At 43.4% G+C, this 23,909-nt stretch overlaps 1 protein-coding gene across 1 annotated transcript in view; it reads left to right on the forward strand.

The window, feature by feature from the left end:
• Positions 1 to 7,009: 7,009 nt before the first annotated feature.
• LOC130120414 (immunoglobulin kappa light chain-like) overlaps positions 7,010 to 23,909 on the forward strand; it is a 39,165-nt gene continuing 22,265 nt past the window's right edge. The window contains exons 1-3 of the mRNA XM_056288951.1: positions 7,010 to 7,030; positions 10,663 to 10,834; positions 10,944 to 11,054. Coding sequence (XP_056144926.1) covers positions 7,010 to 7,030; positions 10,663 to 10,834; positions 10,944 to 11,054 — 304 coding nt within the window. The remainder of the gene's footprint in view (positions 7,031 to 10,662; positions 10,835 to 10,943; positions 11,055 to 23,909) is intronic.

The raw sequence follows: 23,909 nt of genomic DNA on the forward strand, positions 1-23,909 counted from the left end.
CGGTACCCCATACCCCCATCATTATTGTTATTATTATTATTATTGTTATTATTATTATCATTATTATTATTATTATTATTATTATTGTTATCGTTAATTATTTCCAGTGTTTTCTGTTTCCTCCAAAAAACATTTCCCTTGGGATTGAGACGCTTTCTCACTACACATACAACCAAATAGTTTTAACACCAGAAATGTTAAAATTGGACACAACATTGACAAATGATAAAAACCAAAAGAAAAATTAGGACATTCTAAAATATGACTGCTTTTATTAAACTTTAAATAAATGTCAGGATGATATTTTGAAAAGTTATTTGGGCAGCAAATTCTCAATGTTGTTAAGTAAAACTTCTGCTTTCAAAACTGAACAAAATATATTCTAATTTGTAACTTTTCATGGAATTATTTTAATTTTGAGTTTGATTATATGTTTTATAATTACCACTAAATAAATATATAACTTGATAGAAAAAAAATCCAATAAATATATCAATAGGAGATTATTTTGTACACAAAACCAACGAAAATATTTTAAGTGGCAAATTGTTACTTACATACTTGTTTTGTCAGTTTTATGTTAATTTATTTAAAGAAGGTATTAATCACACCATTAATGATCATTTGATTTAATTATTGCACCGTGTAGGTGAACACATCATTAAACATGTTGGTGCATCAGGTTATATTTGGTTAAAATCATAATTATTTTACATTGCTCTCAAACAACAAGGCAACGTGACTGAAAACTCTGAAATCAGCAGTTTTCTAAACATATTGTGTGAAGCACCGACTTTTATCAATGGATGACCACATTTATTTTGTCCATTTTCTGAGGAGGCTAAACTCTGGTTTCAGAGGTTGGGGATTCAGTAATGTTTCAAAGTAAATCTCACACTTTCATGTCATGTAGGATTTACTTTCCATTTTATTGAAATGGTACTTTTTGTGTGATCATAGGATGTATACAGATGTGAGGACAACAAAAGAGAAACACTGACAAAACTGACAAATTTGAAAAGAATATTTAATATTTTTTTATTTGTGCATTAGTATGAAACCAGTAATACAATAACAATAATAGAATAAAAAAACAGACAATGCAACTAATACCATATATTAGAAGAAGACCAAGAACAACATATTACTTCAATTATATTATTATTATTGTTATTATCATTATTGTTATTAATGGTGATGTTGTTGTTATAGAGCTTACCGTATGTTCCAGCTGGCAGATCAGTCACTGTGAAACAGAGGGAGGTTTTTGTACGGCTCTCTATCACCGTGTGAACACAGCCTGACTATTGATAACGTGGGAACTCAGACAGTAGTAAACTGCTGTATCCTCAGCCTGGACTCCACTGATGGTCAGGGTGAAGTCAGTCCCAGACCCACTGCCACTAAACCTCGATGGAGTTCCTGACTGAAGAGTGTTTGCGAAATAAATGAGGAGTTTAGGAGTTTCTCCAGGTTTCTGTTGGTACCAGGAGATAAGTGTATTGCTCTGATAAATATAAGCGGGTTGACTCAGTTTGCATGCCAGACTGACTGATTCTCCTACATTGGCAGCTTTCATTGAAGGAGTCTGAGTCACAGTGACCTGACTGCTTGATCCTGAAAACAGAAACACACAAACAGACTGAAAGTGAAGGCCTTCATTGTCTCACATGTACATCTGGAAATCTCTGTGAAAGGACAGATGTGTTACTCATTACATCACATAAACACATAGAATTCCTTTTTTCAGGTGTTGTTTTAACTGAAACTCAACAGTGTAAAACACAAACAGGGACTTGGTAGAAACAATGAGCAGGTGGGGAAACACAAACTGGTGAGATCAGAGAAAGTTCTTTCAGGAGAGGAAAAGTTGAGATGAGGAAAACAAGGAAGACAGTGAATCATCTCTGCCGGTCTTACCTTGAATAAAGGCAGCACATGTCAGGATGAAAATGCTGCTCCAACACATGGTTTTTACCTTTGCTGTCACAATGAACAAGTGTTGGTGGCTTTGCTTTGGACTTGCAGAGTTATAAAGGTTTCATGAGCACTGAAGCGTGTCCTTCAAATAAGAAGTGTCCTCTCTATGCAAATGAGCTTCCTGGTGAGACTGCTGTTAGTAGCAGATGTGTATATCATGTCCTGTGAGGACACACCGTCTTGTGTGTGCTCCAGCCACTTATTACAGTAGTCACCACCACCTTCTGTGACTAATGCCAAGTTAGATGAAGAAGAAATGATCTTGGATTATTGACATGAGAAAGAGTCTAAAAACATTCCTAAAACCATAAGGAGTTGTCTCTTTAATCCACGTGTTGTCATGTTGTGGTGTTGTTGACTTTGAGCTCGTACCGTTCACACACATTTATAGAAATACTATTCATGATCCAACTCAAACTGCTCTCGTGGGGACTTCTTTTGTGGACAAATATGAGCTGCCCTATCTACGGTGCCATGAACAAGGATTTGCCCCTTCCTGGTTTCCTCTATTTTGGCATATTTGTCAAACTTATTTGATTCAGATCTTCATACAAAATGTAATAGGACGAAGAGAACCCGAGTAAACACACAATCCAGTTGTTAAATGCTCATTTTATCTATTTAAGGAGAACGGTTATCCAACACCAACTGACCCTGTGGGAACAAGTAATTGCCCCCTTAGTTGCTCCATCAACCAACGAAGCAAATGTCATGGATCACTGGGTTCAGCTGGAGCAGACACACCCAGGCTTGATGCCTGCAGCCCTGTTGAGGCTAAACACCACTTCTATAAAACCTGACCATCAATGTGACGTAGCTACAAGGTGTCACCAGGCAGCACACTATGCTGCTATCAGAAGAACCTCCAGAAGAGGAGAGAAACAAAGTGGTGAGGTATCTCAGTCTGGAAAGGGCTACAAAGCCATCTGCAAGTCTCTGGGACTCCAGAGAACCACAGTGGAGCCATTCTCTCCACATGGAGAGACATTGAACAGTGGTGAATGTGGCCCTGTATGTGTGTGTGCTGACCTATCAAGCTCTGCTTCTAGCTGGCAGTAGACTGCATAGGCTACAATATCCTGCTGCCCACAGCGCCCTCTGGTGGCCATTTTCCATATGGTCTGCCTATATAAGCTGCTCCAACCACCATTCTCCTTTGTGATGTAAGTTTAAAGGCCTGTTATGAATATCACTTGTTTTGCTTTGTGTGTGTGTGTGTGTGTGTGTGTGTGTGTGTGTGTGTGTGTGTGTGTGTGTGTGTGTGTGTGTGTGTGTGTGTGTGTTGTGACTATGTCTGATTCATTGTACTGCTGTAACATGGGTGTTTATGGGCTGCAGCGTTGTCGGGTGCTGTGCTGAACTGTGTCTCCATCTTTTGCCATGTGTGGAGTTCTTGATAGACACATATAAGTTGTGCGTCCTGCCTTGCTGTAGTTGTGTCCTGCAGTGTGCCGCCTGCAGAATGCCACTTTTCAAGCCCCCCGAGGGTTTTTAGGCAACTCTCCTTCACATTGTCTTTCCAGTTACACATTGTGTCTTTTTAATATGTGTAAAATAAAGAAACACAGCCCACTGACGTAGAGGACAAGGTCAGGTCCTTCCCCTCCAGGGCCGTCTCCGGGCCCGATGGGGCCACAAGACTTCTCTGAGTCACTGCACACCTTACATTGCTGGGTCAAAGAAACACACCATCACACCTGAGGAGAATAAAATGACCCTTTTACCCAGAACCAAGCCCAGCTGTTTGGACAGGCTTATACAGTAGTCCATCACAGCCCTGTAGCCTTTAACATGTCATTAGAAACAGCCCAGCTGATGGGATTATGGCTGTGATTCTTCTTCATTGGTATTATGTTTTGCAGTAGTAATGGATGGAGATACAGCAGATTTAGGCTCCACACCTGTTCTCATTTCATTGCTTTGTCATTGACAAAATGGTCAATTCTGAAGGGTTCAGTGTGTAAAAGTCTTGCAGATACTGAATGATGAAGTTCAGACAACACGTCGCTTAATACATTTGGAAATCCTCCAAATCATTTGGGTACTGTCCTTAAAGAGACCTTTCTGTCCAGTCCTGTTGTGATATGCATTGTTCCACATGTTGTCAAGCCGTCATGGCACGCTGTAGCAAAACACTACACAGTACTATATATATATATATATATATAGATATATATATATATATATATATATATATATATATATATATAGAGAGAGAGAGAGAGAGAGAGAGAGAGAGAGAGAGAGAGAGAGAGAGAGAGAGAGAGAGAGAGAGAGAGAGAGGATGCAGCTTGAAAAATGAAGCACAATTTAAAAAAAAATCTCTTTCCACTCCTCACCTGTAGGTGGTGGTGTTGTACAATGACTTGGCCACGGCGGGTGACCGCTGCACGTGCCTGAACGTGCGCATGCACATCGTCTGTGACGAGACAGATCATTGTGTATAAAGTCACACTGAGGTTAGCTTAACCTTAAGTCATAACGGTTCAAGTCAGATAATGTACAAGTTAAGGAAAATGGCAGTGATGGGCAACATATGAGAGGTTTTGTTCTTGCTGCTTTATGGCCAACCTGCTCTCACAAAACAATCTCCATCTTGGCAGGAAAGGCACTTTGTATGTCCATGGAGTCTTACAGCCATGAACACAACACGCGTGTGGTTTGAATGCTACAAGTCCTACTCGAGCCATTAAGGAAATGTCACATCATTAGTCATCATGTGTGACTCATGTTTTGTGTTTCTTGTCTCTTCTCCCGCGTATTTGAATGGTGTGACGTCAGACTCCCCCGTGTGCACGTGTAGTCTGTCCATCTGTCAGGTCTACATGGTGGTGGTGGTGGTGGTCACGTGGCTCAAGTCCTGGGCTGTTCCGGTGGCATCTGGACACTGCTTGGAATCCTCATCATCATATTCTTCATGTATCTTATAATTCCATTATAATTGTGTTATCCTCTTCCAGTGTTGTGTTGTGTACATTGTGTAAACACAACATCATTGCTCGTTGTCAGTCCTGGGAGAGAGATCCTCGTCTGTTGCTCTCCCTGAGGTTTCTTCCTGCTTTTTCTCCCCGTTAAAGGGATTTATTTGTTTATTTGCTTGTTTGTTTGTTTGTTAGCTTGTTTGTTTGTTTGTTTTAGGGAGGTGTTCCTTATCCTATGCCAGGGTGTAAGGACAGCATGTTGTGTTGCTGTAAAGCCCAGTGGGGCAGATTCGTGATCATGGCCTATACAAATAAACTTGACTTGACTAAGTCCGTGTTTTGGGGCCATCTCTTGTACCAGTGCATCTTGCCTTCATAGGATTGTCCCATCAAGCTGCCATTGTTCTTTGTGTTGTGCAAGATAATCACGACACACAAAAGACAAAGGCGGCAGAAGGTTGACTCGTGTGTCAAGTGGGGTCATGTAAGTGGAGTCATAATGTCCCACTGCGACAACTCCGCCCTTATTACCGCCCTGTTCTGCTGGGTGACGGTAGACAGGTGCAGCACACACCAACCCCAGGGAGACACGAAGAAGTTGTCAGTGACGTCACACAGATGAACAGTCCAATAAAACCAGAACACGTTTTACAGCCACTAAAACGTCTGACGTCATCACTGAATAACAGGACATGTTTATGACTTTAGTATGGCATGAAACCACACTAGAACGACCGAGGCGGTCATTATGACCGTTTTGGATTTTCCGAGTTTAATAACCATGCAGGTGGCTGGTGTGACGGAGGAAGACGCAGAAGACAGGAAAACATGGGAACGGATGATCCGCTATGGCGACCCCTACCGGGAGCAGCCGAAAGTAGTAGTAGTAGAATAAAGAAAGAAAAAGATACAGACCTGCCGCTCCCTGAATGCTCCTAAAATTACATATATTTGCATGAGAAAGAGTTTTAGATCAATTGCACAGAAAAAGGTTACAAGACCTACCTAAAACTATGAGATGGAACTTGAACAGAAGAACTAGTTTCTACACCAGCCGCATATACTCGCACATGCATGGAAGTCAGTATGGTGGGTGACTCCATATGATGCATTGTAGCGACTGGGGGAGGCGGTCGCTCTGAATGTAGGCGGAGCTGTGCTGGGGGAGCGCAAGGACTCATGGGACTTTTAATGTGTGAGTTGGGATTGTTGTTGATTGTGTTGAATTGTTTGCGGGTTCGGGTGTTCTGCTCGTGTTGGGGTGTGTTGTTGTTGGGGGTTTGACTCGGACTGGTTAGAGGACTGTTACCCACCGACTGACCTTATGAGCGAGACTCAGACTGGTCTCCCCAGTTGCGGCACCGAGGGGAAACCGGTGTGTTGTTGTCTTTGGCTGGTGTGTGAATAAAAAGCACCCCGGGGTCGTGCGGTGTACGGGGCACGGGAGGGGGGACTAAAAGAGAGCTCTGCCTCTCCACTCGTTTTTCCGTTTCAAAGGCTGCTGCAGTTTAAGGGGTCGTTGCGTAATAGTCGCTGGTCGGATGTGTAATAGTCTGGTTATTCTAGCCAACATATACGTTCCCATTTGAAGGTCGAGTCAAGATGGCGACTCGTGCGGTCACTGGGAGAAGGGTCCACCTGCGGCCTGGAGCCACCTCCAGTCACGCCCACATCCAGTCACGCCCACCTCCGGTCACGCCGCCTTCCCCGAGAAGGGTCCAGCTGCGGCCTGGAGCCACCTCCAGTCACGCCCACCTCCAGTCACGCCACCTTCCCCGAGAAGGGTCCTGGTGTGGCCTGGAGCCACCTCCAGTCACGCCCACATCCAGTCACGCCCACATCCAGTCACGCCCACCTCCAGTCACGCCGCCTTCCCCGAGAAGGGTCCGGCTGCGGCCTGGAGCCACCTCCAGTCACGCCCACCTCCAGTAACGCCCACCTCCAGTCACGCCACCTTCCCCGAGAAGGGTCCGGCTGCGGCCTGGAGCCACCTCCAGTCACGCCCACATCCAGTCACGCCCACCTCCAGCCGCGCCCCCTTCCCCCTGCACTCGAGCCAAGAAAGGTAACGGGCATTTGAGCTCAGAAGAACGTGGAAAGATTGAGCAATGGCGCAGCAGAAGCAGCAGGTAAGTAATCATTAGATGCGTCCATGTTAGTCTTGGCATGTGTGTGAGATGGAGAGAGGCGTTTGCTGTAATTGCACAAATAAGTGAAATAATAAACATTTTAAATACAAAAGTTCTTTATTGCAGCGGTTTAACGTTAGCTAGGTTAGATGGTCGATGTTAGTCTTGGCGTACATGTGAGAGAGGTACCACAGTATACATAAGTTGATATTGTACAAATAGTAAACGCTATAGTGCAAGGTTCAATATTACCAGCTTTAGGATTAATGTTACTAGCTTTAGGATCAATGTTACCAGCTTTAGGATCAATGTTACCAGCTTTAGGATTAATGTTACCAGCTTTAGGATCAATGTTACCAGCTTTAGGATCAATGTTACCAGCTTTAGGATCAATGTTACCAGCTTTAGGTTCAATGTTACCAGCTTTAGGATCAATGTTACCAGCTTTAGGATCAATGTTACCAGCTTTAGGATTAATGTTACCAGCTTTAGAATCAATGTTACTAGCTTTAGGATCAATGTTATCAGCTTTAGGATCAATGTTACCAGCTTTAGGATTAATGTTACCAGCTTTAGGATCAATATTACCAGCTTTAGGATTAATGTTACCAGCTTTAGGATCAATGTTAACAGCTTTAGGATTAATGTTACCAGCTTTAGGATTAATGTTACCAGCTTTAGGATCAATGTTACCAGCTTTAGGATCAATGTTACCAGCTTTAGGATTAATGTTACCAGCTTTAGGATCAATGTTACCAGCTTTAGGATTAATGTTACCAGCTTTAGGATCAATGTTACCAGCTTTAGGATTAATGTTACCAGCTTTAGGATCAATGTTACCAGCTTTAGGATTAATGTTACCAGCTTTAGGATCAATGTTACCAGCTTTAGGATCAATGTTACCAGCTTTAGGATCAATGTTACCAGCTTTAGGATCAATGTTACCAGCGTTAGGATCAATGTTACTAGCTTTAGGATTAATGTTACCAGCTCTAGCGACTAATGCTATTGAAGCTAGCTTAACGCTAGTTTAGTTAATACCAGCTGCCAGTAAGAGGTGAGTGAGTGAGTGAGTGAGTGAGTGAGTGAGTGAGTGAGTGAGTGAGTGAATGAGTGAGTGTGTGAGAGACGATGGCTATTATTACAATATTATTAGTAATATTTTTTATTAGAGATTTAAATAACATGATGGAAATATTTTCACTGTAAAAAATATTTTACACATTTTACGTACTTTGTTTTTAATTCTCTACTTGATTGGCTGGGCTCTTGATACAAGGACTAACTTTAAACTATAGTTTGTGGCTGTAAAAGGTTTGTTTACACTGGTAACGTTTGTAAACACTGGATTAAAATGGATCAAGCCACAGATAAATCAGTTCAAAATTGTTTGTGGATATGCCCCACACTGATAGGGTCCAAAATTCACTGCTTGGGCTTTAAGGTTTACACCGTTTATGAGTTTTCCTATAACAGGAAGTTAGTACATGCAGGGACATTTTACATTGTTACACAGGAAATATACACACAATTGACTTTATTCACCTTACACCCTGATGAAGACATATTCACACCTGACACCCTGATGAAGACATATTCTCACCTGACACCCTGATGAAGGCATATTCACACCTGACACCCTGATGAAGACATATTCACACCTGACACCCTGATGAAGACATATTCACACCTGACACCCTGATGAAGACATATTCACACCTGACACCCTGATGAAGACATATTCACACCTGACACCCTGATGAAGACATATTCACACCTGACACCCTGATGAAGACATATTCTCACCTGACACCCTGATGAAGACATATTCACACCTGACACCCTGATGAAGACATATTCACACCTGACACCCTGATGAAGACATATTCACACCTGACACCCTGATGAAGACATATTCTCACCTGACACCCTGATGAAGACATATTCACACCTGACACCCTGATGAAGACATATTCACACCTGACACCCTGATGAAGACATATTCACACCTGACACCCTGATGAAGACATATTCACAGACCTCATATCCAGTGAGTCCATAGTGTTGAACTTGTTTCCTCCAATCCTCTTCCTTTGTGGATTAGGGCCTCCCAAGTCAGGAGAATTCTCATGGCTGTGGACTCTTCATGTTGATGGTATGACCAATGCATAAAAGAAATTTAATATTGGGACATATGTTTATATATCTATAATTCATATTGTATGCAGGACTCAAAGTAACCATACAATGGTTTTTCCATAGTCTGTGCTGTATGTGGTCCTGGACGCCCCATTTGATTTTACTGAGGTATTCAATTCAATTCAATTATATTGTCATTATAAACAATGTGCGGGCACATGTTAAAAATGAAATGAGGGCTGTGGCTTCACCAATCAGTGCAAGACAGACACAGACAAACACAGCAAACACAGTATAAGATATACACACATGAAGACCAAAAGCTAAAATAAGTTAAAAGAGAGCTGGAGTACAAAATATTTAAAAATATCTACAGACATCCAGTGGGTAGCCAGGTTCAGGTGGGCAACAGCTTGTGGAAAGAAGCTGTTTTTGAGCCTGGTAGTTTGGGCTCTGAGGCTCCTGTAGCGCCTCCCAGAGCACAGGGGGGAGAACAGTCCATGGTTGGGGTGGGTGGGATCTCTGCTGATGCTCAGACCCCTTCGAAGGCAGCGTTTGTGATACATGTCTTTTATGGCTGGGAGCTGGGTACCGGTGATGTGCTGGGCCTCCTTAACGACCCGCTGCAGAGCTTTCTGGTCTACTGAGGAGCAGTTGCCGTACCACATGGAGGTGCAGATGGTCAGGATGCTCTCTATGGTGCAGTGGTAGAAGTTGGGGAGAGTTTTGGGGGGTAGACGGGCGCTCCTCAGACTCCTCAGGAAATGCAGGCGTTGTTGGGCCTTTTTCACAAGGGCCTGGGTGTTTAATGTCCAGGAAAGGTCCTCGCTGATGTGGACTCCAAGGAATGTAAAGCTGGAGACACGCTCCACTTCCACCCCATTGATGTGTATGGGGGAGTGGCTGCTGCTTCTAGACCTCCTGAAGTCCACCATCAGCTCCTTTGTCTTCTGCACATTAAGGACCAGATTGGTGGTAGTACACCATATATTTCAACTTGTGTGTTTCATTCTGTCATTATAGTGTTAGTGGTAGTGATGTGCAGGCTGACTCAGTATTTTGGGTTATACCTGTAGTTTTAGTCTGTTGGTGGGTCAATTCTTTGGCACATTTTTAAAAAATGGGTCGGGTGTGGGCTGTCCATTTAAACCATTATAAAGTTGAGTAGCTTTTATTGGCTCCACAGCTAACCTGCGCATGACTATTTTGCAGTATTATAGAAAAACCTTCCTTTCATAATTCATACATTCAAATACATGTTGATAGTGTTCTGCATTACCCAGATTATATTATAACGTGAACCCCCCCCCCCCACACACACACACACCTATTCTGTCCCAGTCTCCTGTTCATATGCAGGTTTCAGGTGCCGTGAAGTCTGGTGCCACAGATATGGGACTTTCATGGCTAGCCTACCATTTGCCTATCACATTTATGAAACGTCCTACAGAGATGTCCAAGTCGTTTTAACACTATTCTATGATATACTTCAGTCACCAGATATACTTCAGCTGCCACAGTGTCACCTGGAGGAAATACTCCTTGAAGTGGTCCTGCAGGACGGCAGTGGAGCTCTCCTGACCTTGGCCCAGCTGTGCTCACACTTCAGAAATGTAGTTGATACTGACAATGTCAGGGGGCGAGCACATTTTAAGTGGCTTGATAGTAAGTGGGACAAAGTAGTGATCCTGATGGTGGTTCACCCTTTGGGGTATGATGTTTATTTAAGGAAGCATAGTGCTCAGTTTTTAATGCTCACCATTTTTATATGCAGGTGTTTCTAGCTGGAGTCCATGTTCAGCAGACTACCAGAAAGTGCTCTACACAATGTGCACCCTGGAGACCTGTTTGCAGTGTGGAGAGGTCTACAGAAACTGCACACCGGGTATGCATTCAGTACTTGTAAACATGACTGTTTCAGTAGTCACTTGTTAGTAACAAAAGTGGGAAAAAACACGAATACGTGTGCACTGTATGTATTGTATTATGCTGTATCCCAAATCCAGAGTATCCCCCCCCCCACAGGCTATGTTGGAGATGGCAGAAGGGGAAATCTGCGGGGGATCTACTCCGAGAATTCACCTACTGGGTTCTGCAGGGAATTCTGCAAATGATGTGCTGGGATGGATTAAAGCCTTTTAATCAATACTAGTCAATGTAGAGTTAAATGAGACACGTCAGACCCGTGAGGCTTTACCAGGCTTGGCTATTACATCTCCATGATGTGTCACATACTACTTAAAAAGACACCTTCATGACACAATAGACACTGAGGCATCCAAAGCTGTTGTTGGTTGGTAGTCGGTAGTGTTTGTGATGTAACGAGCATCTACCTGCATCTGATGTGGCATGTTGTGCTCCCAAACACATCACAACCAGATTCACACGCCATGATATATTTAATGAAACGTGCTTCAAGCAGACAGTTAATTTAACACCACATCATAGTGGAGCACTTACTAGAATGACACGACAACGCTGCGCTGTCTCATTCGCCGTGTTACCAATTATGCAGCTTTGGGAGTGACGCGGGATGAGTAATGGGACGGTGACGAGTTTGTGGGCGTGACTATAGGTGGGCGTGACAGGAGGTGGGCGTGACTGGAGGTGGACGCGACTGGAGGTGGACGCGACTGGAGGTGGGCGCGACTGGAGGTGGGCGCGACTGGAGGTGGGCGTCACTGAAGGTGGGCGTCACTGAAGGTGGGCATGACTGGAGGTGGACGTGACTGGAGGTGGACGCGACTGGAGGTGGGCGTCACTGGAGGTGGGCGTCACTGGAGGTGGGCGTGACTGGAGGTGGGCGTGACTGGAGGTGGGCGTCACTGAAGGTGGGCGTGACTGGAGGTGGACGTGACTGGAGGTGGGCGTCACTGAAGGTGGGCGTCACTGAAGGTGGGCGTGACGAGGTGGACGTGACTGGAGGTGGGCGTGACTGGAAGTGGGCGTGACTGGAGGTGGGCGTGACTGGAGGAGGGCGCGACTGGAGGTGGGCGCGACTGGAGGTGGGCGTCACTGGAGGTGGGCGTCACTGAAGGTGGGCGTCACTGAAGGTGGGCATGACTGGAGGTGGACGTGACTGGAGGTGGACGCGACTGGAGGTGGGCGTCACTGGAGGTGGGCGTCACTGAAGGTGGGCGTGACTGGAGGTGGACGCGACTGGAGGTGGGCGTGACTGGAGGTGGGCGTCACTGAAGGTGGGCGTGACTGGAGGTGGACGTGACTGGCGGTGGGCGTCACTGAAGGTGGGCGTGACTGGAGGTGGACGTGACGAGGTGGACGTGACTGGAGGTGGGCGTGACTGGAGGTGGGCGTGTCTGGAGGAGGGCGCGACTGGAGGTGGGCGTGTCTGTAGGTGGGCGTGTCTGGAGGTGGCTCCAGGCCGCAGCTGGACCCATTGAATGATTTGCTGACCAGCGAAATGCGACTGACTTCTCCTTTACTCTCAAAACTCATACTGGCACTGCCTTTTCTAGTTCAACTGTGCGCATGCGCAGCTCAAATATACGGTTGACCGAGATCGGGCAGTGACAGAGCAGTGGCGGTCGAGTGAGCTCGAGACCGAATAAGAGAGGGAGCGAGAATTTTTTTTTTCTTTTTTTAAGATTGTGAATCACTGCAACCACGAGAGGTTATTGATCATACAGTCATAACTGTGCACAACAAATACATAAATATCAGGCTGATAGGTCCAGCAGTATGCAAGCTGAGCTGCTGACACATACACACACAAGCACACACAGACGCACGCGTATCAAACGTATCATCCTCTACAGGCTGCTGACTGGCCCAGATAATTTTTGTAAACAGGAACAAAGGTGAATTTTTCTGGACGATTTTTTTTTTTGCAAGTAGTGAATTTACAATAACGTCTCGTGGCAGTCAGAATAGCAACTATTGTTTAAAAATAGTTACTATAGTCTAATGTTTAGTGATTAGACCCTTAAAATGAATAAACGAAACGGCCTGCCATAGTCTCTCACACAAGCAGAACACAGCACAACGAAGCCTCCATGTCCAATCAGCTTCTCTTTCACAATAGAATGTTGCCTGTTGCCATGGTTTCTGATATTCACGCATGGCGTTGTAGCGACATTTTCTCCAAAAATCATTAATTTTCGCTAATATTCAATAAAAGATTAGCGTAAAAAGTGGTCGGTTAGTTAAAGCGTTATAATCTCCAAGTAATGAGCAAATAATTTAACGTTCAGGTATTTATTGCACCCTGATTGAGTTTCGTAGTGGTTTGTCGCCCCATAAATAGCCGACGGCCCCATTTGGCTGTTATGGAGAGCGGGTTGCGTCATCGCGAACGGCTCTTAGATTAGAGATTAGTGGCTCCCTCGGGTTGCGTTGTCGCGAGCGGGTCTGAGATAGAGGTGAGTGGATCCTAGACAGATTAGAGCGAACGAGACATGCGCGTGTGAGGACGTCCCTGCCGGAGGGGCCCTCTCCCCTCCGCGAGCGGCCCCCAGATAGCCTGTCGCACCCGGCAGCTGGTGTCTGATGAGGGAATGAGAAAACTATATATATGTGCGAATGAGTGGGTGGATGTCCCTGCCGGAGGGGCCCTCGCTGACTGACGTAGCCTCTCTCCTTTTCTTTTTCTTAATTCATTGTAGGCCAGCTGCCGGTGTGGGAAAACACTGGCTGCGCTACATGGCCGATAGAAACGGAAATGGTTTTCGGCGTCACTTCCTCCTTCGGTGGGTTGATGCTTGTGGGTCCGTGGACGTCACTGCCCGCTGTTTCCGGCGTCCGCCTTCATGACATCTGCTGTTTATTTTTATTTTTGTATTATCTCTTCTCTATATTCTGCCCTAACCTCTTCATTTGTTCTACTGAGTGATCTATTTTCTGTGCTTCGTTTACTGATCACTAGATTGTCTAGTTTTCTTTGTCAAACGACACTTGTGTTGAGTAGGCAGCCTCTCATTCATAGTTTACCAGCTTCGAGCTTAGCCTAGCTTAGCAGTTAGCTCTATTGCATCTGCTACTACTGCTACTACCACTACTACTACTAATACTGCTACTACAACTACTACTACTACTACTACTACTACCACTACTAGTACTACTACTACTGCTACTACCACTACTACTACTACTGCTACTACTGCTACTACCAGTACTACTACTAATACTGCTACTACTACTACTGCTACTGCTACTGCTACTACCACTACTACCACTACTACTACTACTATTGCTACTACTGCTACTACTGCTACTACCACTTCTACTATTACTGCTACTGCTACTGCCACTACCACTGCTACTACTGCTAGTACTGCTACTGCTACTGCTACTACCACTACTACAACTACTGCTACTGCTACTACCACTACTACTACTACTACTGCTTCTACTGCTACTACCACTACTACCACTACTACTACTGCTACTACCACTACTACCACTACTACCACCACTACCACTACTAATACCACTACTGCTACTACCACCACTACTACTGCTACTACTACCACTACTACTACTACTAATACTACTACTACTATCTCCAGCTGCTCCCGTTAGGGGGCGCCACAGCGGATCATCTGTTTCCATCTCTTCCTGTCTTCTACATCTTCCTCTGTCACACCAGCCACCTGCATGTCCTCCCTCACCACATCCATAAACCTCCTCTTTGGCCTTCCTCTTCTCCTCTTCCCTGGCAGCTCCATATTCAGCATCCTTCTGCCAGTATACCCAGCATCTCTCCTCCACACATGTCCAAACCATCTCAGTCTTGTCTCTCTTGCTTTGTCTCCTAACCGTCCAACCTGAGCGGTCCCTCTAACATACTCGTTCCTAATCCTGTCCTTCTTCATCACTCCCAATGAAGATCTTTTCATCTTCAACTCTGCACCTCCAGCTCCACCTCCTGTCTTTGCTTCAGTACCACTGTCTCCAAACCATACAACATAGCTGTTCTCACTACCATCTTGTAAACCTTCCCTTTAACTCTTGCTGGTACCCTGCTGTCACACATCACTCCTGACACTCTTCTCCACCCACTCCACCCATCCACATTAATGTGTATTACAGGAACCATAATGTTACTGTCAGTTTTTAGATTTTTTTACTCATCTGACTGTTCCTGCGACTTATATTCCAAAGCTACTTCCACCCATCCATAATCCATCCATCCATCCATCCATCCATCATCCATCCACCCATCCATCATCCATACACCCATCCATCATCCAAACCGCTTATCCTGCTGCCGTTTGGTCATTACTGCAAAACCTGAGAAAAAAAGAAAGAAAAAATCTGCAACTTGCCGTAAGTCGGTTTATATGGCAACAACAACAACAACAACAATAATAATACCAATCATAACAATATCAATAACAATAATAGGCGGCACGGTGTCGCAGTGGTTAGCACGGTCGCCTCACAGCAAGAAGGTCCTGGGTTCGAGCCCCGGGGTAGTCCAACCTTGGTGGGTCGTCCCGGGTCGTCCTCTGTGTGGAGTTTGCATGTTCTCCCCGAGTCTGCGTGGGTTTCCTCTGGAGGCTCCGACGAAGATGAAGTATAGCTACTCATCAATAAAGCCATATTGCAAGAGGTCAAATCGAAAAAAAAAGAACTTATCAACGTTGGTCTTACAAGCATCACTTTTTCTCATAATAATAATAATAACACTAATACTAATAATAATAATAATAACAATTACAATAATAATAATAATAACAGCAATACTAATACTAATACTACTAATAATAATAATAATTACAATAATAATAATAATAACAGCAATACTAATACTAATACTACTACTAATATTAATAACAATTACAATAATAATAACAATAATAATAACAGCAATATTAATACTACTACTACTACTAATAACAATTACAATAATAATAATAACAGCAATACTAATACTACTACTAATAATAATAACAGCAATACTAAAACTAATAATAATAACAATTACAATAATAATAATAATAACAGCAATAATAATAATAATAATAATAATAATTCCAATAATAATGATAATGATAATATTAGCTACTCCTCAATAAAGCCATATTGCAAAATGTCAAATCGAAGGAAAAGAACTTGTCAGCAGCTTGGATTGACTACAGGAAGGCATTTGACAGCATGCCACACTCCTGGATAGAGAAGAGCCTCAAGATCCACAGAGTCTTCCCAACAACTGTCAAATTCATCACGGAGAGCATGAAGACCTGGAAGACCACCCTGAATCTCCATCATGCAGAGGGGTCGTTAACATCGAGACCGATCAACATCAGAAGTGGAATCTTCCAAGGGGACTCACTATCACCACTGCTCTTTTGCCTTGCACTAGCAACACTCAGCAGTCTACTGAACAACAGCAGCTATGAGTACAAATCACAGAAAGGCAAACTGACCCATCTGTTCTACATTGATGACCTCAAGATGTTTACCAAGGATGACAATCAGCAGAGGCGTAGGGCTTGGAAGTTTGGTAGGAAGGTGTCCTACTGATGATTCAGTAACACCTCCAGCAAAAAAATAATCTAACTGATAAACGATGGTTGGGGGAAACAATACAAATACTATGACTTGTGTAATGATGGCTTGGCTAACACAACACTGGCAGGCCTCATATCCACCAGCCTTTTCACTACTTCTCACTACTAACTAACACAGACCTTCTTCTTTTTGGTCCCCGCAGGACAAGAGAGGCAACACTTCTAGCCAAGGCTGTGATGACAAGTGCATCCCCATGAAATACAGATACTTTTGGTTGTTTTACACCAGGCTGGGAGGGTCACAAGCAAAGATGAGGGGTCAAGGTGAGTCTGGGAGCGGGTGAAGACCGAGACAGCAAGGCACAAAGTGAGAAAGAGACGTGACGGTAATGAAAGAGAGGAGGAGAAAAAGAGCAGTCGACAGCGTGAGGACAGAAAAGTGGAAACTCCAGAAAAAGGAAGATAAAGTGAAAAGTGAGCTGGAGACAGAAAGACACCCCCCCTCCCCCTTAGTCAGCGTAGTGCACGATGGCCTCAACGTAGTTTCCTGGAAACAGGCCTGTGGTGGCGTTCATCACACCTTCATACCAGCCATCCTCGTTTTTCTTGATCACACAGATAATGGCTCCTCTTGGAAGGACAACTCGTCCTCCTGATCAGCCATGTAGTCATAGATGGCCACCACTAGAGGGAGACAAAAACGCTGCTGGTTGACAGTAAACCAACAATAACATTAACAACTTGTAGTACAAGTAATATTCACAGTGCTTATACTACCACTATTATTACTAATTATTAGTACTATTAGAGCTAAGTACTACAAACACAGCTATCACTGCTCCTACGAGAGACACTACCATTATAACTACTGCTGTGACCACTACTCCCACTAATAAAGAAAATAGACTGTGATAATAATCACATCTTTAGGTCTGTTACTACTAGTTCTACTGTGATTACTATCACCACCACCAACACTGCCACTCCTATATTTATTAACAACAACAATAATGAGAAAAAACACAATAATAACAATTCCATGTCTTTTGTGCTGGATAAGATCTAATCTCGTAATGATGACATGGTGTTGACATATTGGCTGCTTTAAGCATCGAAATTGCGATGTTCATCTTCTTTTGTTCTTTACTCTCATCCCAGCTGTTGTCTCGCTTGGTCCATATGTTGTGCTGATGGTTAGCATCTGGTTTTAGAATCAGTCTCTTCGTAAATCCTCTACCTTTCTCAAGGTAGGTTGCTGGAGCCCAGGGAGGGTCCTCCTCTGTACAGGGGTCATTGTACTCAACTAAAGCGGACTCCTCCTCTTCCTCACCTTCCTCTAATGGCTGATCACGGGGCCAGACCTCATCAGGCCCTGACTGGCCCTCAACAGCTGAGGAAGGGGAAGAGGATCGTGTGAGACTGGGGAAATGGGTCGGGAGGGAGGGAGGAGGTTATTATACAGCTGGAGATTCAGATCGTACGACAGTGGCACTCAACCATGTGTGATGAAGAGCTGTGTGTACACAGGTTTTCTTTCAGACCAACACTACAGCTGCTGAGCTCACTGACCATTCCTCCTGTGTTTGGCTGAAGGTGTGTGGTCAGTGAACTCATCTGAAGTACAGCAGTGTTGGGTTGGGGAGAAAAACCTGCACGCACATGGCACTCCATGGCACATGGCTGGTATCACCCATGTGCCATGGAGTGCCATGATTTCCAACTGATTGTCATGATGCCCAAACAAATCAACTCTCATTGGTGTGATTATCAGAAACACCCCAATCAAGGTTACTCAGGCAAATGGGGCGCAGGTGAACAGAAACACCAATCAGGGGATGGAGAACAGGCGAGCCCCGATGGTCCAGACCACACAACCACGACCGTTACGGAGTGTACATGAGTTAGAATATTACATTAACATGCCAGATCATACACTGTGAATATTTACATATGTGGCCGGGTGGGGATTGATTTCTAAAGTAAAAAAACACCAGAGGGCGCTGTGCCTTGTGGCGCCCCCCCCAGCGCGAGCTAGAACAGCGGAGATTAAACCGGAAGTTCCGGGTTTTTTGTTCCCTTCCTCAAGTACGCTGGAGTGGTCGGCTGTGTTTCTAAGAGCTTGTAAAAGAGGTAACGTTCTATGTTAAATGGTGTCTAATGCAGAACATATGGAAAGATTCATGTTAATAATGCTGTGTTAGATGTAATATGTGAGATCTGTTGCCGATTGTAATGTTATACTGTGTGATCTTCGCAGATTTATCGTTAGAGCGTTTCCATGTGTAACGGATAGCCAAGCAGAGTCAGGCATCCATCACACCACGTGGGGGAGGACCATGTAAAACGCTGTACTTGTGAGTGTTAGCTAGGCTAATCACATTTACTAGCTACAGATGTTGTGTTTGGTGGCAACTAACTCTGTGCTTTTCATTTGTTTCATTTATTTTCGGGTTCGCGTCCCGGCTGTGGCGACGGTCTCCCAGACTGCCCCCCGAATTCGCTACACATACATGGAAAATAAGCTGAGTTTCATATATGAGCTGTGATGGTAGTTTATGGAGGATAAGAGAGATAACTCACATTGTCTTAACAAGACAGCTATCAACACAGACAATGAACCAGCAGAATGAAGTACAGATTTAAAAGATCACTTACCTGCGCTGTAACATGTGAGAGTCAAGACGCACATGTGTAACCCAGGTTAAAATAACCTACATATAATTACAGTTGAATCATAATAAATAAATAGGTAAATAATCATAGCTATTCATTTTGCAAGTAAATAGTGAACGGTAGATAAGTAATTCATGGTACCAATAAATTCCTATTCATATTGTTGGTTCAGACTGCTATTTCTTGAACGCAGCGCGTGCAGTGCTGATTAGCCAATCAGCTGCCTTGCTCGAGAGGGAGGGCGTCCCAGAAGCAGCTAGGTTCCAGAACGCCAGGCAAGCGCTTGAGAGAAGCCACTGGAACGAGAGATAGAAGATTCTACTTTGAAATAGCAGCGAGCTACAATTGGTTCTTTCTTTATCCAAGTTGAGTATTTTGTTGGTCTGGTCCTCCTCCGAGCCCTGGGTTTGTGTTGTGTCCGAGTGTCGTCCAGGACTTGCTGAGTCAACTGCTTACTAGCCCAACTTGTCCGTTTTCAATGTGTGTGTGCATAGGCTAGTTAAAGCTCTAAGTAGCTCCGTTATGTTGGGGATCATAACTTGTGTAAAGATTATTGAGGAGTTACGTGTTTCTTTTGTGAACCGAATTCAGAATGTATGTTTCTTTTGTGCAAACCGAGTTGCTAAGCTAGCTCCTTTCAGCTGGGCTGCAGCAGCAGCAGCATGGTGTATTAGCACAGACATTACACTGCGTCACGTTTTAGCGGTGGGCAGATTGACAATGTCAGTCGGTACTTCTGTTGTTTTCTTTTGATTATTTTATTGAGAGATATGTGAACTAATGTCTTTGCATGTGTGATGTGCCTGTTACAATGCAGGCCATGTTTTTTTCTTGGATTGGGAAGATCGCGCTTGGTGTTTCATCCCCCAAGATGGCGAGCCACCTATAGGAGCCCTGCTGGATCCACGTGGTCTGTCTGCGGCTTCAGACAGCTCATTCTCAGGACAGCAGCCTACAGATTCGAGCACCTGGATTGTGGTAGGACTGACATTTCCAGTTTGTTACTACAAAACGCAGCTGGACTCAGTGGACCAACAACAGACTTTCCAAAGAGGACGGATTATAGCCTACATTGATTATTGATTTTGATTGTTGATCTGATATTGTATTGTTAATTGCAGTATCGGCTGAGTTTATTACTCATTCATACTGTTCATGGGGTAATGCAATTGTGTGTTACTTTTGGCATTCTGATTTACTGGTTAAGTAACGTAGGTTAATGGAAATTAGAACCAAAACTTAAAGGGCTAATGAAACCCAATAGAACATAAAACAAATTAACATAATTTGTCAACTCAAACAAGAGATAACTTCAAATTAAAATTAAAACGATCCTAAATTAGAACTAAAATATCTATCTAAATTATCTGAAAGTCAAAACAATGGTTTAATAAGGGTTAAATAATAAAACAAGAGGTTTCAAGGAATGTATCCATTCTCACTGTGTTATTGTGTAATTGTGTATGTTTCTCTGTCTATGTTTACAATTCTTTATATACGTAAAAACAAGCTGGTAGTTCAAGCTTTATCCCTGGTCTGTGGTCTGCAATCATTTGATGCTAGTTATAAACTGCTCCTAGGAACCTAGAACTGGTCCTAGTCAACTGTCAACATCTACAGTGCTACACATGCAGATGAGATACATGTAGGTGTGATGGGTGTCACTGAGTGACAGGAGTTGAGTCTGTCCTTATAAACCACCGAGTGGGACTGATGCACAGAGTCTCCTCCATGCAGACCTGCCTTTGTTTAGCTGCTACTGATAAAGAACTGTTGTCTTCACACTGACGCTGAAAATAAGCTTTTGCTTTACCGTGGCCAAATAAATGTTTAACTGGACTTTCCCTTTCTCAACTTCTGTTTTATGATCCGCTCTGTTCATAATGTTTGGGCACAACTTCAATTTATTATTAATATTATTATCATTATCATCATCATCATTATTATTATTATTAATTCATTCATTCATTCATTCATTCATCATAAGCCGCTTCTCCGCACTGGCAGCAAGCTAAGTAGGGCACTCCAGACGTCTCTCTCCCCAGCAACGTTCTCCAGCTCCTCCTGGGGTTTCCAAGTCGTTCCCAGGCCAGATTGGACATGAAGTCCCTCCAGCGAGTTCTGGGTCTACCCTGGGATCTCCTCCCAGTTGGCCATACCCAGTAAACCTCCAAAGGAAGGCGCCCAGGAGGCATCCTAATCAGATGCCTGAACCACCTCCACTGGCTCATTTCGACACGAAGGAGCAGCGGCTCTACTCTGAGCTCCCTCCGGATGTCCGAGCTCCTCACCCTATGTCTAAGGCTGAGCCCAGACACCCTACGGAGGAAACTCATTTCAGCTCATGACCATAGGTGAGGGTTGGAACGAAGATTGACTGGTAAATTGAGAGCTTTGCCTTCCGGCTCAGCTCCTTCTTCACCAAAACGGTTCGGTACGACTTCCGCATTACAGCTGATGCTGCACCAATCCCCCTGTCAATCTCCCGCTCCGTCCTACCCTCACTCGTGAACAGGACCCCGAGATACTTGAACCCTTTCACTTGAGGCAATAACTCATCCACAACCCGGAGGGAGCAATCCACCATTTTCTAGTAGAGGACCATGGCCTCAGACTTGGAGGTGCTGACTCTCATCCCGGCCATTTCACACTCAGCTGCAAACCGCCCCAGTGCTCACTGGAGGTCACGTTCTGATGAAGCCAACAAAACCACATCATCTGCTAAGAGCAGAGACGCAATTCTGAGGTTTCTAAAACGGACACACTCCTCACCTTGGCTGCGCCTTGAGATCTTGTCCATGAATATCACGAACAGAATCGGAGACAAGGGACAACCTTGGCGGAGTCCGACACCCACCGAAAACGTGTTTGACTTTGTGCCGAGAATGCAGACACAGCTCTCACTTTGGTTATACAAGGACCGGATGGCTTGTAGCAACTGTCCCGGTACCCCATTCCCCCATTATTATTATTATTATTATTGTTATTATTATTATTATTATTGTTAATTATTTCCAGTGTTTTCTGTTTCTTCCAAAAAACATTTCCTTTGGGATTGAGACTCTTTCTCACTACACATACAACCAAATAGTTTTAATACCAGAAATGTTAAAATTGAACACAACATTGCCAAATTATAAAAACCAAAAGAAAAAGAAAAATTCGGTAATTCTAAAATATGACTGCTTTTATTAAACTTTAAATAAATGTCAGGATGATATTTTGAAAAGATATCTGGGCAGCAAATTCTCAATGTTGTCAAGTAAAACTTCTGCTTTCAAAACTGAACAAAATATATTCCAATTTCTAACTTTTCAAGGAATTATTTTAATTTTTAGTTTGATTGTACTTTTTATAATTACCACTAAATCAATATATAACTTGATAGAAAAAAAAAATCCAGTAAATATATCAATAGGAGATTATTTCGTACACAAAACCAACGAAAATATTTTAAGCGGCAAATTCTTACTTACATACTTGTGGCAGTTTTATGTTAATTTATTTAAAGAAGGTAATAATCACACCATTAACGATCAATTGATTTTAATTATTGCACCATGTAGGTGAACACATCATTAAACATGTTGGTGCATCAGGTTATATTTGGTTAAAATCATAATTCTTTTACATTGCTCTCAAACAACAAGGCAACGTGACTGAAAACTCTGAAATCAGCAGTTTTCTAAACATATTGTGTGAAGCACCGACTTTTATCAATGGATGACCATATTTATTTTGTCCATTTTCTGAGGAGGCTAAACTCTGGTTTCAGAGGTTGGGGGATTCAGTAATTGTTCAAAGTAAATCTCACACTTTGATGTCATGTAGGATTTACTTTCCATTTTATTGAAATGGTACTTTTTGTGTGATCATAGGATGTATACAGATGTGAGGACAACAAAAGAGAAACACTGACAAAACTGACAAATTTGAAAAGAATATTTAATTTTTTTTATTTGTGCATTAGTATGAAACCAGTAATACAATAACAATAATAGAATACTAAAAAAAGACAATATGACTTATACTAAATATTAGAACAAGACCAAGAACAAAACATCACTACAGTTATTATTATTATCATTATTGTTATTAATGGTGATGTTGTTGTTGTAGAGCTTACCGTATGTCCCAGCTGGCAGATCAGTCACTGTGAAACAGAGGGAGGTTTTTGTACGGCTCTCTATCACCGTGTGAACACATCCTGACTATTGATATAGTGGCGACTCTGACAGTAGTAAACTGCTGTATCCTCAGCCTGGACTCCACTGATAGTCAGAGTGAAGTCAGTCCCAGACCCACTGCCACTAAACCTCGATGGAGTTCCTGACTGAAGAGTGTTTGCGTAATAAATGAGGACTTTAGGAGTTTCTCCAGGTTTCTGTTGGTACCAGTAGATACAGGGTCTCCTGCCATTATCACAACCAGTAGAAGCAGGTTGACTCAGTTTGCATGCCAGACTGACTGATTCTCCTACATTGGCAGCTTTCATTGAGGGAGTCTGAGTCACAGTGAGCTGACTGCTTGATCCTGAAAACAGAAACACACAAACAGACTGAAAGTGAAGGACTTCATTGTCTCACATGTACATC

This window comes from Lampris incognitus, chromosome 11 (genome assembly GCF_029633865.1).
Source record: "Lampris incognitus isolate fLamInc1 chromosome 11, fLamInc1.hap2, whole genome shotgun sequence".
Taxonomy (NCBI): Eukaryota; Metazoa; Chordata; class Actinopteri; order Lampriformes; family Lampridae; genus Lampris; species Lampris incognitus.